The following is an 18,520-nucleotide window of genomic DNA, read 5'->3' as shown; positions in this document are numbered from 1 at the left end:
GGTACTTCAATGGTCCTGGACGCATCACCAATAAGACACAGACTCAGCCCACAACCACATACTCACAACCACAAGAGACATACTTACCATTTGTGATCAAGAAGGACTAGAAGGATGAAAGTTCACTACCAGAATTTTTCAATAACCTTGAACGTACTCTTAAGACACTCATGTTGAATGTTATGTCTGAACATTAGAAGACTATGTCAGAACAAATTTCAGCAACACTTCTGATACAGGTAGGAGTACACTCCCTCCCTCAATCAGAGAGGAATCCAGCATCACCAGGGCCAAGGTCAGCAAACAGTGCAATATAATAACATAGTGTGGTTTTAGTTCCTTTAATGAACTAGGAAAAACAACGACATACTTTACGTCTTCCAGTTTTTTGGTAATGACCGATCCAACAGATGAAAAAGCAGCTGAAGCCTTCTGTCCAGCTTGAGATAAGGTTTCCGATGTCTTCTTATAGCTGTATTAAAATATAAAGGAATAGGTCAAAGAAAAGTAAGCTAACCTATTCTTAATAGTGCTGTAATCACCTATTTAAAGTGCTGTAATCACCACCTTTGGAGAACTCTCAAAAACAAAAATATTAGTACATCTAAAATTCTTTATCATCCACCAAGTTAGCATTGCCACATCATTTTATACCTGAACATCATTTCAGGCACAATCTTCTGCAGTACCTTCAGACAGCCAGGAAGACAGAGGCAGAGCCAAAGACATCAGGATGGAGACTAAAAATAGTCATGAAGCAAAAATAAGAAGGAGCCAGGGGCTCAAAGAAATGATACCTCTTGTTCTTTCCTTTTCCATTTAAGCCAATCAAAACAAAAGTGAAATCAAATTCTTTCCATGCCTTTTACAACTTTGTCTCCTAAAAGTGGACCGAAAGTAAGGCCCATGTGCATTTTATTATTCAATTTTTTACATTCTGCATGTCTATACAGCTACCAAATGAGTACTTACAGACTCTCACCAGGGTATATAAACACCACAATATCTAAAATGACTCACATGGGGCATCTGCTATAACACAAGGTATGATTTGCCACCCCCTCTTCCTATCTACCCAGGTATTAGCAAAGGGAAAAACAAAAAATATAACACCAAAGAGGTTAAGGCTCCCACATTCTAGAAAGGAATGTACTGTACATTTTCCATCAAAATCAAACGCTAAAAACAAATTCAGCTTATGGTGAGATTGTCAAAGAATAGTTCTCTGCATGTTCTCCCACAGCTTACTGATATAGGTTGCAAGTAGAAGGACAAGGGTGGGTACCCTATACTGTCACATCAGGGTGCTGTAGGCCTCCCTGCTGTTCACCAGCTCAGCAGCTGGGACTGAATACAGAAGACAGAGAACTGTTTGGAATCTGTTGCTAGAAGCTTAATGTTCCTCCTTATGCTAGGAAACAAAATTGCATCACAATGGTGCCATACCCAAATGTGTATGATCAAAAAGACTAAAGACTCTGCCACCTAAAAGACTGTGACCGACCCAAGAGTCCAATGCTCTGTAAAGAGCAGGGTTTAAAAAAAAAAAAAAAAAAAAAAGACTGGCTCTTTAGTTGATCATACCTGAGTTCAAACCCTGCCTTCACATTGGAGAGGTTTTTGACCTAAAACTTAACTGAATCCATTTTCTTATCTGGGGTTATCTCACCACCCACTGTACTGGGTTATTCTGAGAACTCAATGGTACATGTAACTATCTAACAAGTCAAAATGTTGGAACTTAAATTTTATTTATTCAAGTCATATATAAGGCTGCTTTATTTCTATTCCCTAGAACAGCCTGGAAGTTAGAAAAGAAGCAGGTACATTTTAGGATTGGAAAAGTATCCTATGCAATGCGCAAAAAAGCTGCAAAAGTGTGCTCATTCCTTTCTATTCCCCTCCCCAGACAAAGGGGGCAAAAATGCCCTCTGCAGTCCCTAGAGAAATGGATGATCAAGAGAACATACGCAGATGTTGCTGTCACGTCTTGCCACCCTTTGGCAATGTTCTGTTTTAGTTCCTGTAGTGAATTGATCCCAAGTTTCCGCTTGATCTCTGCTAGATGCTTCTCTTTTGCTGCTAACACCTGAGAAAGAGTCAAGATTTCTTCTTCTACCTATGAGGAAGGGAATTGGGGTAAGAATATAGCAAGAATCATTAAATTAAGGTTATTAGTACCAAACCACATTCAAAAACCTAGAATCATTTTGAAGCATTTTTTGATCTATTTATCTGTCTCTAAAAGCAACATGTATTTAAATATACTAGTGGTTATGTGCTGATCTCTCCTGTAGAACTCCTCTTTATATTTTCATCTTGAGCTATCCTCAACTTCCTCCCTTCTCCCTATACTTCCTTACTCGGCTATCTCAAGGAGGCTTAAGGCTCAAACCTCTATACAGATAATTTTCCAGTTGTTCTAACATCCACACTCCTGACCTCTGGGCCCACCATTTTCTGCTGAAGATTTCCATTCGAATGTCCCACAACTCAAAATATACACAACCAAGTCAAATCAAATCCAAATTTCTTGATATTTCCTGAGTTTATACTGGAAATGTCAGTTCCTGTGACTGCCAAGCTATAGCCAGAAATTAATCAAACTGTCCCCCACAGACAGCCCAGCAAAAGCCTACGTGGAACCCCTGATGCTGACACAACAAATTCAGATAGGTGGACAGGGGTGGGTCACTAATCCAAGGATAGCCCTTTCTCTGCCCAACCCCCTCCCCCAATCAAATAATCAACAACCAGTGATGCCTCTGGTGTGAAAAGGCATGCATGACTATCATCTCACTCAGGAATCTAGGTTGAGGAACCGAGAAAACATTAGAAGTTAAAAAGAAGCCCTGAGGTAAGGCACAGTGAGATGATGAGAAGCTGTAGAAAGCTTAACTATGCTTGAGGAGGCTAAAACTGTAAGCAAAAGCTAGAAAGAAAAGAAAAAGTAGAGAGAAAGCCTACATCAGAAAACAGAAGGAAAAGGGCAGATTCATATGGAATAGACAGTTTCCCCAGACGTTGAAAAAACTGGGTCTCTGAAGTATGTTCATTAATATTTAAGATCTTTAGATGGATCCTTCTCTTGGTTGGTTGAAAGTCCCATTCTCAGTCTTGACCTATATCTTCTATGATGCCAAAGATAACATACAGTGTTGTTAGTTCTTTTAACTGATAATTAATCTTCAGAGAATAGGAGGCAAAGAAAAATAGCATTCAACAAAAGGAGGACAAATTAAATGTTATGTAACTTTCAAAAATTAAAAAAAAACATAATGCTTAGTGCATTAATCAGAATGTAGGTAAAGAATAGAAAGAATCCTCTGTGCTAATTATTAGATAGGACCTCGTATGTTGTAGCAATTTTGGAAGTCAAATTTTAAGAAGCACATTGACAATATGGAATAGGAGAAGAGGAACAATAAAGAAATAAATGAATAAGGTTAAAAATCAAGTAAATGAAATTATTGGCCCTAAGTCAAACTAATAATAATGTAAGTACCAGAATTTCAAACCAGGTTTTCTGATTCCACTTCTCAGTTTACTAGCTAATTCTCATTGAACACTGTTAGCATTTCAAACCTCTCTTTACCCCAAACTCCAAATCTTCAAGTAATACAATGGTAGATTATATGGTAAGATTTCCTCCCTTGACACTTCTCTGAAGTATTCATTTCCCTAATGAAAGCTGGAAAAAATGATCACTGTAAATACATGAAAAGAGCATTCTTCATCGATGCTTTGATTGGGTTGCTAACATACAGAGCTCAGCACACCACAGCTACAAGTCCTCAATTTGATAAATATGATATTTATATCATATATAAATAAATAAATAGAGTTACCTTAAAAGCATATAGGAGACATGATTAAGAATCTCTGACTTACATCATAAATAATGAGTGGGGATTCCTACAAAGATACTATAATCAAGGTTGTGTAGTATTTGGCATAGAGATCAATGGAGTAGAATTGAGAGCTCAGAAATAAACCTATATATTTATAGTCAATTGGTTTTTCAATAAAGGTGTCAAGGCAAACTAATGGGAAAGAAGAGAGTTTTTCCCACAAATGATCCTGAGATAAATGGGTCGCCATATGCAAAAGAATGAAAGTGGACCATATAGACCATACATAAAAATTAACTCAATAGACCATACATAAAAATTAACTCAAAATATATCAGAAATATAAGAGCTAAACTCTAAAAATCTTAGCAGAAAACATAGGGATAAACCTTTATAATTTTGGATTAGGCAATATTTCTTAAGATATGCTTCCCAAAGTCAAGCAAACAAACAAAAAAAATAGATAACTTGACATCATCAAAATCTACAACTGCTGTGCTTCAAAGGACACCATCATTAAAGTGAAAATACAACTGACAGGCAGAATGGGGAAATATTTGTAAATTAGATATCTGATAAGGGTCTAGTATCCAGAAAATTAAAGGACATTTACACTCAATAAGAAAACAATCCAATTTAAAAATGGACAAAGGATTTAAATAGACATCTCAACAAAGAAGATCTATAAATAATCAATAATCATGAAAAGATATTCACTATCATTCATTAGTAATTAGAAAAATGAGATACTACTTGACTCCCACTAGGATGGTTATAATCAAGCAGACAGACATGGAGAGCATTTTGAACCCTCATGCATTGCTAGTGCAATGTAAAATGGTGCAATCTGGCAGCAAAAACAGTTTGGCAGTTTCTCAAAAAATTAAAGATAGAATTGCCACATGACCTAGAAATTCCATTTCTACAGCTATGACAAGAGAATTGAAAGCATATGTTCACACAAAAACCTGAATATGATGTTCACAGCAACCTTATTAGTAACAGCCCCCACGGGGGAAACAACCTAAATGTTTATCACCTAATGATAACAGACAAACAAAATATATCGATACAATGAAATATTATCCTGCTACAAAAAGGAATAAAGCACGGATATCTTCCACAACATGGGTGAACCTTGAAAATATCACACTTGAGTGAAAGAAACCAGTCACCAAAAGACCTCACGTTGTAGGATTTCATTTATATGAAATGCCCAAAACAGAAATCCAGAGAGACAAAAAATAAAGTAGTGATTGCCGGCGGTTTAGGAGAGGGAATGATGGGAGTGAATATGATGGGAAAGGGCTTCTTTTTGGAGTGATGAAAATGCTTTACGATTTGTCAGTGTTGATAGTTGCACAAAAAGTTGTACACTTTAAACAAAGAAATGTAGTTGGTGGTGTATAAATTGTATCTCAAAAAGAAGTAAAAAAATTAATGAGTAGGGAGGGGATTTTTAATCTCCATTTTAGGTAAATTTTTTTCTATTTCAAAGAGTGACTCTTCTACAAAAACTTTCCAAACAAAAACTAGCATTTGTTTTCAATGCAAATTAGTTGATTAGATCTAATTGTTCCTATTATTATGTTATTATTATGTCATAAATTTGAGGTAAATTAACAATATACCCACCATTTTTCATGGAGTTTTTGAAAAAATAAACTTCTGATAATGTGAGAATACTATATAAATACAGGATAAGTGTATAGCATCAGGGTGCATGAAGATCTAGATACAAGACTCAATGCTGCAATGCATTACTTTGTGGCCTTAATCTTCATAAACTTGTACCAGACAATGTTTTTTTTTACATATGACACCTAAAGCACAAATCACCAAAGAAAAAAAGAGCAAATTCAATCTCATCAAAGTGCAAAACTTCAGGACCTCAAAGGACTTCAAAGGACATTATAAAGAAAGTGAAAAGGGGGCCTCCCTGTGGTGCAAGGGTTAAGACACAACCTACGAAGCTGTCCACAGCCAGGGAGATACCCACACGGTGCAGCAGACCTCTCCTAACTGGCCTGCTGCTCCCCGCAGCAGTGTCTTTCAGTCAATCTGCCTGTTCTGTTCCCCACTCTGTTTCTGGTGAATTCTCTCACCCCCTGCACCTCTGGCCTGCACCCCAGCTCTTGCATACATAAATGAATAAATCTTTTTAAAAAACAAAAGAAAGTGAAAAAGAAAACCCACAGATGGAAGAAAACATTTATATAGCATGTATCTGACCATTTGTTAAATAAAAGGATATAATTTATTAAGAGATTTAAAACTATTTTTCCTCCTCCATCAAATCTTAATAGCTTCTGCCTCATAACACTGTTATGATGATTAATAAGATAATGCATGCAAAGAGCTCAGCTTAGGGTCAGCCAGCTAGCAAGTAATCTGTACATATTAGGTGTTACTATTGTTTTAAAAATAGTATTGATAATTAAATAATAACTGAGATCTGGCAAGGATTTGTAAAAAATGCCCTCACGTATACAGTGAGAAATCTTTGGCTGGTAGCTTTTTGATCTTGTTGGTATACGTGTAAATGCCTTTGTGTCCTGAAAAACCATTAGATTCAGAGATTCTACTTTAAGGTATTAGCCTAAGAAACTAAAGATTACAAAAAGTATTACACACAAGTATGTTCATCAAAATATTGCTCATAACTGCATATTATAGAAACAATCCAAAATTTTTATAAGTGTTATGTCCATTAATTTAAAATGAGTTTGCAGCAGTTAAAACTGGGCTATGCAATAAGTGAAGATGAGACTGTAGTCTCAAACAGCAAGAGAAATAAAAGAGCATAAACAAATGGAACAATATCAAACTACAAAGCTTCTACACAGCAAAAGAAACCATTGTTAAAGCAAAAAGAGAGCATTATTGTCTGCAGATGATATTTGCAAGACATGTATCAGACAAGGGCTAATATCCAAAATATATAAGCAATTCATACAGCTAAGCAACAAAGAAACTTAACCTTTTTTTTTTTTAAAGGGGGGTGGGGCGCATAGGTCCTTTACAAAACAAGACAAGCAGATGATGAACAGACACATGAAAAGATGTTCTATCAATACATTGCTTTTCATTAGGGAAATACAAATTAAAACCACAATGAGATTTCACCTCAAATGAGTAAGAATGGCTAAGATCAAGAAGTCAAGAAGTAGTAAGTGTTGGCGATGATGTGCTGGTTGGTAGGAATATAAATCGGTGCAGTCACTGATGAAAATAATATGAAGGTCCCTCCAATAATTAAAAATAGAACTATCAGATGATCCAGTAATTCTATTTCTAGGTATTTACCCAAAGAATATAAAAGCACTAATTTGAAAATACATATGCACTCCTTTAATCATTGCAGCACTAATCACAACATGTGGCAACAAACCAAATGTCACAATGAATGAATGGGTAAAGAAGATGTGGTATCTCTGCACAATGAAATACCACTCGGCCTTTAAAAAAGGTGAAATCTTGCCATGGTGACAATATGGATGGACTTTGAGGAGAATATGCGAAGTGAAATAAGTCAGAAGGAGAGAGACAAATGCTGTGTGATTTCAATCACTGATGGATTATAAAGGGAGAAAAAAGCAAACGAACAAACAAAACATGAAAACCCCAGTCTCTGACAACAAAATGGTGGTTACCAGAGGGGAAGAGGATGGAAGAGATGGGTACAGTGGGCTGATTGTTTGGTGGTAGATGGTGACTGGTAGATGGATACCGGTTAGAATGGCTAATATCAAGCAGTCAAAAAGTGTTGCCAAGGGTGTGCCTGCTGGTGGGAAAATAAATTGGTGACTGGACATTTGGTGGACATGGTGAGATACAGGCAGTGCTGAGGTGGAAAACATATTCCTGGAATCTCTACAGTTTTGTAAACAAATGTTAACTCAATTTTAAAAAGAAATTTAAGATTATAAAAAATTACTTATTGGCATGAAAAAAGCATTCAAATTTAGTTACATGGGGAAAATTAATAAATGTATATTTTAATATCTTCTTACAATATAAAAATATGTCAGAGGGATACATACATTAAAAAGTTTGGAAACTAAAACTTTCACTCTCAGTGATTTTAATTTTCTTCAGCATTATACTGCTATATAATAGCAGTATAAAACATGTAACTTTGAAAAAAATATAACTTGAAAAAATTTTGTTTCTAAAGTAATAACAGTATGCATGCATTAAAATAAGTGTTTTTCATTCTTACTCTCTACAGGACTATCACCAACCAGCCTTATCCATCTTATACTCACCACATTTATAAAAACTGTATGTAAAGAAGTGGACAGAACAGGTAGAAGGTCATCAAGTAAAGAGAGGACTAAAATAGCACTATAAACCAACAGGATCTAACAGACACACCACCACAAAACAGGAGAATATACATTCTTCTCAAATGTACATTGAAAATTCTCCAAGAAGAAGCAAATGTTAAGCAACAAAACAATTCTCGGTAAGTTTAATATTGTATAAAGCAGCTTCTGCAGTCACAATGGAATGAATGTAGAAACCAAAATAAAGGGGAAACATGAAAATTAATAAATTTGTAAAAAGTAAACAATACACACTTAAACCATCAATGGGCCAAAGAAAAATCACAAATTAAAGAAAAGCTTTGAGAAATAAAAACATAACATTAAAATTTATGGAAAGTGATGAAAGTAAGCATAGAGGGAAATTTACACCTGTAAATGCTAATACTAAAAAAGACCTCAAATTAATAACCTAACTCTATACCTTAAGGAACTACAAAAATAGCAAACTAACAACTGAAAAAAAGAAGGAAATAATGAAAGACACAGGGAAACAAAGAATAGAAAAGCAATGGAGAAAAATCAATGAAGCTGACAGCTAGTTTTTTAAATAGCAACAAAATTGACAAAACTCCAGCTAGACTGACAGAGGGAAAAATGCAAATAACTAGAACCAGAAATGAAATAGTGACATTAATACCAACCTTATACAAACAAAAAGGATTATAAGAAATACTATGAACACTGTATGCCAACAAACTAAACAGACCAGATAAAATGGACATGTTCCTAGAAACTCACAACTGACCAACAGTGGCCCTAGAAGAAATAGAAAATCTAAATAAAACTGTAACATATTAAAAATATTAAATCAGTAATCAAAAATCTCCCAACAAAGTCAAGGCCAGATGGCTTCATTGGTAAATTTCTAACCAAACATTCAAAGAATTAATGCCAATACTCTTCAAGCTCTTCCACTAAATACAAGAGAATGGAATACTTCCAAATTCCTAAGAGACCCACACACAAAAGCCAGAGAAAGAAAACAGCAGGCCAATCTCTCTCAAGCACATAAATGCAAAAATACTAGCAAACCAAATCCAGCAGCATAGTCAAAGGATTATACATCATGCCTAAGTGAGATTTATCCCAGCGATGAAAGATGATTAACATGAAAATCGATGTAATATACCATGTTAGGAGAATGAAGGGAAACAAAAGCATGATCACCTCAACAAGGTACAGAAAAACATATGATAAGACCCAACACCTTTTCATGATAAAAACATTGAACAAACTAGGAATGGAAGGGAATTCCTTCAATATGCAGTAAGTGCCTTTCTGGAAAATGAAAGTTAAAATCATTCTCAATGCCAAAAAGACTGAAAGCTTGCCAACTAAGTTGAGGAACAAAACAAAGATACCCATTGTCACCACTGCTATTTAACATCATACTGGATATTTCAGTTAGAGCAATAGGGAAGAAAATAATTTAAATGCATCTAAAATGGAAAGGAAGAGTAAAACTACCTTCAGTTGCAGATGATAGATATTATATAATGAAAATTCTAATAGCACTAATTTAGCAAACCTGCAGGATACAAGCCTAACATGCAAAATTCATTGGTGTAATAGCAATGAACAATCCAGAAAGGAAATTAAGAGAATTTCATTTATAATCACATGAAAAGAATAAAATACTTAGGAATAAATGCAACTAAGGAGATAAAAGACAAGTGCAATGAGAACTACAAAACACTGCTACAAGAAAAAGGATCTAAAGAAAAGGAAAGATATTCCATGTTCAAGTATTGGAAGAGTTAATATTGTTAAGAATATTAACAAATCTCCAAATCTTCGGATTCAGTGAAAGCCCTAGCAAAAGCCCATTGGCATTTTTTTTTTTTTTTTGTGGGTGGAAAACTGATTCTAAATTTGTATGAAGTTGCAAGGAATCCTAAGTAACAACTTTAAAAAATGTTTTTAAATGAAGAACTCATACTTCCCAACTTCAAACCTACTATACCATATTTGCTATAGTGATCAAAACAGTGCGGTAATCTCAGAAGGAGAATAGATTTATGTTAACAGCATTGAGAGTCCAGAAATAAACCCACATATCTATGGTCAACCGATTTCTGACAAGGATGCCAAGAGCATTTGTTGAAGACAGTCTCTTCAAGAAATAGTGCTGGAAAAACTAAATAGTCACATGAAAAAAAAAGTTGGATTCCTACCACAGACCATATAAAGATATTTAACTCAAAATGGATCAAAGGCTTAAATCTAAGAATTCAAAGTCTTAGAAGAAAACATTAGGGTAGTTCTTCATGATCCAAGTTTTAGAAATGGACTCTTAGATATAACATCAAAAGAACAAGCAAGAAAAAATAAATTGGACTTTATAAAAATTTAGAACTTTTGTACATTAAGATAATTGAAAAAAGAGAAGGCAGTGTATGGAATGAGAAAAAATATTTGCAAATCATGTATCTGATAAGGATATATTATCCAGAATATACAAAGAACCCTTACACAACTCACTAACAAAAAGAGTTCATTTTTTAAGAAACTGAGCAAAGAACCTGAATAGACATTTCTCCAAAGAAAGTATACAAATGGCTAGTATGCATATGAAAAGATGCTCAATATCATTAGGGAAATACAACTCAAAACCACAAAAAGACAGCCCTCACTAGGATGGCTATAAAAAAAGACAAAAAGTAACAAATGTTGGCTGTAAAAATATTGCTGATGGAGATGTGAAATGATGTTCTGCTTGGAAAACAGTTGGGCAGTTCCCCCTAAAAGTTAAATATTGAATTACCACATAACGCAGCAATTCTACTTCCAGATATATATCCAAAGGACTTGAAACTGGGTATTCAAACAAATACCTTCATGCAAATATTTCTGAGCTCTGAATCTATAAAGTCAAAAGGTGAAAAACATCCAAATGTCCATCAACGGATGAATGGATAAACAAAATATGATAGACACATACAATGGAATATTATTCAACCATAGATAGCAGTAAGGTGCCAATAAATGCTACAAATGCTCAAAAACGTTTTGCTAAATAAAAAAAGCCAGATACATTGTATGATTCCATATATATGAACTAGATAAAGACAGCAGATTAGTTGTTGCTAGAGAGAGAAAGAGGAGAGATGAAGGAATGGCAGCTTAATGAGTATAGGGACTCCTTTGGAAGTGATAAAAATGTTGGAGTGGTCAGAGCTGATAGCTGCACAATATTATGTGCTAAGTGCCAGTGAGTTGTACACTTTAAAATGGTTACTTTTAAGAAAGCAACAGAGGGCAAGAGGGAGGGAAAGAAGGTTCAAAGAGGTGCCTATAGCCCCAAGAATGAAGGGCAGACAAAGTCAATAATGCAGCTGAAAAGCCAAGTGCATGGGCTTAGTGAGGTCCCTGAAAAGATACTGTCAGGTACTCCTATCCATCTCCTACTTCACACCCCACTTTTTCTTTTTTTTATTATAAATTTATTTTTATATTCCCCATACAATTGCAACCCCCTTATTTTGACCCCAATCCCTCCTCTCCCCGCCCCCCACCCCCCATAGAGTGTCTCTGGTTCATAGTTTGTTGATTTTGATTTTTACTTTCTTATAGTTATTCTTTTTCCTGGTCCCTTATTTAAGTTTTCTAGATTCCTGCTATGAGTAAGACCATCTGGTATTTTTATTTTTCTTTCTGGCTTATTTCGCTGAGCATGATCCCTTCCAGCGCCATCCATGTTGCTGCAAATTGCATGTGTTTATCTTTTTTGAATGCTGAGTAATATTCCATGGTGTATATGTACCACATCTTCTTGATCCAGTCATCTATTTTTGGGCATTTGGGTTGTTTCCAAAGCTTAGCTATTGTAAACAGTGCTGCTTTATAAACATAGGGGTGCAGGTGCTCTTTGGAATTGATGTTTTTGTGTCCTTTGGGTAAATCCCTAGGATCACACCCTACTTTTCATCTCGACTTTACATTTACCTTTCCTCATATAAGAACTGATGTGATGCTTTTTTACGTCCTCTCCCCACTCAAGAACTCTAAGGAACACCGTTGCTTCCTCTCACCTGAATTGACTATTGTCACCATGTAGTTTAGAAACACAAACAATATGAGTGCAAAACTTGAAGTTCCATAAAAAAAAAAAAAAAAAAAAAGCTACTTTACCTTTGCAAGTTCTCTTCTTAGATCTTCTTGCTCCTCCTCGGACAGGGTCTCTGAAGTACTGATGGTAGCAGCAACATCTTCTCCTTCCTCAGGTACTGGGCCTGTTCTGAGTAGACCTTATTGGGAATTAAAAAAAAAAAATCTGTAAATTAGGCAAGGTAAAGGTTCCTCCAATACCCCAGAATAAAGTCAATTAGAATGAAGTGACATGAAATGAAAGAAGAAAAATGAACATGGACCCACCCTGAGCCTGGGTGACAATCAGAGCCAGGAGGCTGTACAGAGTCAGGGCCCAGGCATCCCAGTGTGCTGGGGCAGGTGCAGACCCTTCCACAGCTGAGAAGAAATGAAACCACACTGGCAACACACACGGGTGAAATCTGGCCAATCACTGCTTGACTTCCACCAATCAGAATTGCACTGACTGAAAATTTCCATTTGCATGAAGCTGACATAGCCCTCAGTCTCTTTTGCCTATAAAAGCATGCTCCCTGCTGAGTTCCTTGGATATTCATCTCACTACTCCTACAATCCACCTTTCTCTTCTCTCTCTCTCTCTCTCTCTCTCTCTCTCCACACACACACACACACACACACACACCCCTCCACAGTGGTTGAAGCCATGAATAAACCTTTGTTGTAACACTACTGCTGAGACCCCAGAGCTGTGACACTTCTGCTCGATGGTGACTCACTACCCAAGTCCACAATGTGCATGTCACCTTTCTGCACCTTCAAATGATTTACTTCTCCCAATAAAGGACAAAAGTATGAGTGAATCACTAAAAGACACCAAATGATCAAAATATGAATTAGAACAACAATGCATTTGCTCAACTTCTGTTCATTAACTGTCACAATATAGTTATTACAAAGCCGAAGAGGTAAGAGCCAAGAATGGGATCTTGCCAAGGCTTTAAGTACTAAACTAGGAAATTAGCAGGACTAATAATTTGCACTAGTCAAGGAGAGGTGTTAGCAAATATCTTCAGCTTCCTCGGGTAATCATATCCAATATTTAACAACATCAATGAACAAACTAAATGCCTAAGGACATTTTATTCTATTGCTTTCCATTAGTTAATGAAGGTAGGAAACAATTTTTAGTTTTAAAAAATTTATTAGGGCCTCCTGGTGGCCCAAGGGTTAAGCAACACACTATGAAGCAATTCGAAGCCTCTGCAGCACGAGTTTGATTCCCAGCCAGCCAGGGAGCAACCTACACGGTGCAGACCTCTCCTGCCCCACGAGCTGCTCCCTTCAGCAGTGTATTTCAGTCAGTCTGTCTGTTCTATTCCCCACTCTGTCTCTGGTGAATTTTCTTACCCCCTAAATCTCTGGCCTGTACCCCAGCTTTTGTATGCATAAACAAATAAATCTTTAAAAATATATATGTATTAAAAAAGTAATAATGATATAAAACACAACAAAGCAAAAACAGATTGCAGGGAGGAAGAGGAGAGGGATGGGGGGGAGAAGGAGGAGCACAGGGGACTGAGGTGATGTTGCACGGGTACATCGGTGAAGGGAATTCTATGGGGACTACACCTGAGGGGGAGGGGAAGCAAATATTGTTTAAAATGAACAGTGATATAAAAAGTAAAAAATTTTAAACAAAACAAAAAACCCAAAACAAAATAAAAGATATATATATATATATATATATATATATATATATCTCATTCAGGTACCCTTTTAAAAATTCTAATGTGTACAATCAGGGAAATCACCAACACCCATGCAGATTTCTCATGTTATTTAAGAGCAACCATGTCACATCCATTCCCCTGGAAAAGAGCCATGACTACTGGCCCACCAGGAAGAACTCACCTTTTTTCAGAAAGGAAGCTGCCTCTCAGCATCTCTCCCTGTTTTTTTTTTTTTGGCTAACCAACCATACACAAAGCTAGGGCTCCAAACATTGGGTGCAAAATTTAAAGGGGCACAGAAAAACACTCCATATGAAATTCCATTGCATAATATCTTATGCAATACTTTTTAAAAGTCAAACTTTATTCAAAGAATCCACAGTGAACAAAATACCAAAATTTAAAATAAGCTCATACTGGGCCTCCCTGGTGGCGCAGCGGTTGAGCGCTGGGTTGCGAAGCTGCCCGCAGCCTCTGCGGCGCCGGTTCGATCCCCAGCTGCTCCCGGCCACCAGAGGAGGGTCCCACATGGCGCGCAGACCTCTCCTGCCACCCGCTGCTCCCCTCAGCAATGTACTTCGGTCCTTCTGCTGCTGCTCTGCTCCCCGCTCTGGCTCTGGTGAATTCTCTCACCCTCCCGCGCTTCTGACTGTACCCAGTGCATGTATAAACAAAACAAACAAAAACAAATAAATAAATAAAACATGCCTCTATTAAAAAAAAATAAAATAAAATAAATAAGCTCATACTGCTGATTTTTAATTTGCCTTAAGTCCCAATATGCTTGGTTGGCATAGCACTATTCGTGATTGTGTCTTTATTTAAAATTTTAATAATTTGCTCATCATAGATTTCCTGAATTTTTACTTTAACATACAATATTATTGATCTTTATTACAGAGCTTTCTTTTCTTTTTTACACCCAAGATATGTACCTATGGACACACTCACCTGACCCTAGTCACTATTCTGCCCATCCACTCCCATGTCACAGATTAGGGTTTTCAATCTCCTCTTTCAATAGATTTTTTTTGACAAAGAAAACAAGATAAATGGCGCCTCCTCTTCCTGCTCTTCACCTCTTGCTGCCAGTGAGCATTAAAACCATAGCAGCTGTTCCCAGCCACCCCACATCCATTTCTGAGAAGTACTAGGTTCAGCCATAGCAGCGATGTGGCATCTTGCCCAAAGCAAGATGCCAGGCAGCAGATGAGGGACTTAATGGCCAGGCAGAGAAGAAGAAGAAAGAATAACCACACAGTTCAACAAGCAGCCAACCATGGCAAACCTAAGAGAAGTATAAATCAATCAATCAATAATGTATAAAAATACATATGTGTAAAATATATGTAAAAAAAAAAAACATTAGAATCTAGTGTATGTTAACTGCATAATGGTAGTTCATAATTATAACAATCATTACTAGCATAACAGTACCAAAGTAATGCCTACCTGTGAGGTGTTTATAGAATTGCTAAAGGCATTAAAGCAATATAAACAAAAACATTCAAAAACCACACACTGGAGTGGCAAATACATGACTTAAGCCCTTCAAAACAGAGACAATACATGATAGGAACAATCCATAGTGGGAAAGATCTATGATAAATACCTCTGATGGTCCCTCTAAAATATGTTCCAAAAAACTGCTTAAGTGCTATTTCTATGACAGAAATCTCTATCACGTCACCACCCGCCCCCAGCTTAAATTCTTTAGTATTCTGTTATTTTCAAGACAAAATCATCCATAACTTAGTAACTTAGTAGACCTTACTGAATCCATTCATTCCCTGTTATCTGGCACCTCTTACCTCAACTCTAGCCAAATCAAACTGTGAACGAGTGCTGTAATATGTACTATCAGAAACCACTGAGGATTCATGATGCCTGCAAATTTATCCCTATACCAGATTATGTGATGCAGGAGTATGAGACTGAGTATAGAAGAGCATACAGGAAGCAATGATATAAGAAATTAGAGTAAGGACCGTACAATCATAAAGTTGTTATTTTAACATTTTGCTGCTCAGAACTCTAGAAGATCCCCAATTAGAACAAGAACCATCCCCCAGAGCCCCCCCCCAAAAAAACCCACAGGTGCTAGAACATACCTTAACACTTTCTGCTTATTGACAACACTATTTTGCTAATCTACTTAGAGTAGAAAATGCAGTAACTGATAACTAACAATGCTTTTCTAAAATGCCAATTCCAAAAAAAACCTAATGGGATTGTGATACTATTCAACTATCCAGTTAGGATACCAGAGAAACAAGTGCCACAGAAAAAGGAGTCATGAAATCTCGAAGTCTACAGTTGGCTTCGAGACCTCCAAAATGACCCTAAGATTGTATATTCAAAATCTAAGACAGAAAGTACTTGTTCTACTTTTTTCACATTATCCTGTAGGTGGCAGCAAATCATCAACATGAGAAGTGAAAGATGCATTATGGTTGGTTTCACGAAAATCAGTAAGAAAAACTTGAGAATTTTGAACCAGATGGTCTTATTTTAAAGAATTAGACTCCAAATCACTGATTTACAAAGTAAAAAAAGGAGGGTACAAAGGTCAGTCTCAAAAGATAGAATAAATAAGACTCTATACAAGTCAAAAAGTTAGTTTCTTCCGCACTTTCAACAGCACCTTCCATAGTCCTGGGAAGTCAAATTTCACCAAAATTGTTACTCTAGACATTATCCTGTTTCCTAAATCTTCAGAAGAGTATAGTATTAATTGCCAAGGTAAGAGTCTGGCTGGAGAAAGATACTAATTTCTCATTCATTACATGAATATTGGGGAACAGGAACATTTTAAACTACAGATTACTAAAAACTGTAAATAATCCAACCCAAATGCCCAAAAATAGATGACTGGATCAAGAAGATGTGGTACATATACACCATGGAATAGTACTCAGCAATCAAAAAAGATAAACACATGCATTTGCAGTAACATGGATGGAGCTGGAAGGGATCATGCTCAGCGAAATAAGCCAGAAAGAAAATGAAAAATACTGGATGGTCTCACTCAGAGCAGGCAATCTAGAAAACCTAAATAAGGGACCAGGAAAAAGAATAACTATAAGAAAGAAAAAATCAATCAACAAACAACTATAAACCAGAGACACACTATGGGGGTAGGGTGGGAAAAGAGGAAATGGGGTCAAAATAAGGGGTTGCAATTTGTATGAGGAATATAAAAATAAATTTTAAAAAAAATTTAAAAGATGAAATAAAAAACTGTAAATAATCCAAAAATTCTTATTTCATCATTCATTTTAATGCCCCCCCCCCCAGAATGTGATGGAAAGACAGAGAAGGGGGAAACTATGACTAATAATTATTGAGGTCTAATACACATAATCCAATGACGGGTATACAATTTCCTTACAAAAGAAGGAAATTTGGACATGAAAGCCAGAAAGGAGAAAACAGCACAACAGGGAATAGGTGGGACAGAGCAGAAGTGGAGTGATAACAATGCTTTCCAGGAAGGGGAAGGGGCTCACCAAAAACCAACCCACAGAAGCTAGAGGAGGCAAGGATGTCCCTACAGGTGTCAGAAAGAGCACGGCCTAGTTGAAACCCTAACGTTGGGCTTTGAGCTATTCAGTTTGTGACACTTGGCTATGACAGCCCGAGGAACTGCGCTTCAAACTCGTTACTTATTTAAAAAAAAAAAAAAAAAAAGCAATACCACCTAGCTCTCTATTAACAAAGTATGGTACATATTGATGTTAAACAAGGATATATGTTTTCCCCACTTTCCTGTGTCCTGCAACTCATGCCAACTTTCTCCTTCCCTCTTCCACAAATTGTCTCATTCCTTACTTACCATTCTTCAACCTCCTGTAATCCAGCATCTGCTCCTTCCCCTGCCCCTTCAGCTAAGGACAGTTTCTTATCATAATCTCCTTGGCATCTCCAAGGCATCCAGCAGTGACATCAGCCTGATTATCTCTGCTCCCCCAACAACTCCCATACCACTCCCTGTGTGTTGGCTATTTTTTCCTTAGCTCTCTGAGGCTTGGCTCCATCTGCCGCCCAGGCATTTGCTTCCCCCTCACCTCCAACCCCAATATTCCTGCCTCAGTTCAGGTTCCCACCAGTTCTTGTTTAGATTCTTGCCCTCAAAGCTACTTGAGCTCTGTCCACTTTAATCCAGTCACCACCCTGGCCCGGATGAACTTTCGAAAGTAACTGACACCCCCACCCACCCCCGCACTGCCTTGCCTTAAATCCTTCTATGACGTTCAACCTCCTAGGAAAGCTTATTACTCTGGACAATCTGGAATCCACCTACTCCATCTCCTGATACCACCCTTCCCTGCCCAAGGCTCTCACTACATCAAAAAGTAAAATAAACTACGTCCCATACTTTTTTTCAACCTTTCAACTTTTTCTTGATAGAATATGTACGACTCATTCTATGAATACCCGCTGAGGCATAGATGTCAAACAGTATTGGCAGGTGCTGGGGTAAAGCAATGAATAATAATAAAAAAAAAAAAAAAAAAAAAGACTAACATTTCCAGAAGCTTCTATGTCCAATTCTGAA

At 36.8% G+C, this 18,520-nt stretch overlaps 1 protein-coding gene across 1 annotated transcript in view; it reads right to left on the bottom strand.

Moving 5' to 3' along the window:
• The window catches only part of LOC119254056 (tumor protein D52-like), a 29,971-nt gene extending 12,076 nt beyond the window's left edge, over nucleotides 1-17,895 (bottom strand). Inside the window, exons 1-6 of the mRNA XM_037521233.2 lie at nucleotides 17,798-17,895; nucleotides 15,774-15,849; nucleotides 15,575-15,683; nucleotides 12,314-12,429; nucleotides 1,971-2,119; nucleotides 371-472 (exon numbers count right to left, since the gene is read on the bottom strand). Coding sequence (XP_037377130.1) covers nucleotides 371-472; nucleotides 1,971-2,119; nucleotides 12,314-12,429; nucleotides 15,575-15,683; nucleotides 15,774-15,849; nucleotides 17,798-17,895 — 650 coding nt within the window. The remainder of the gene's footprint in view (nucleotides 1-370; nucleotides 473-1,970; nucleotides 2,120-12,313; nucleotides 12,430-15,574; nucleotides 15,684-15,773; nucleotides 15,850-17,797) is intronic.
• Between the last annotated feature and the right edge of the window lie 625 nt (nucleotides 17,896-18,520).

This window comes from Talpa occidentalis, unplaced genomic scaffold (assembly GCF_014898055.3).
Source record: "Talpa occidentalis isolate TD23 unplaced genomic scaffold, MPIMG_talOcc4v2.1 talOcc4.278, whole genome shotgun sequence".
NCBI classification, from domain to species: domain Eukaryota; kingdom Metazoa; phylum Chordata; class Mammalia; order Eulipotyphla; family Talpidae; genus Talpa; species Talpa occidentalis.
This window is presented reverse-complemented; position numbering and strand designations above follow the sequence as displayed.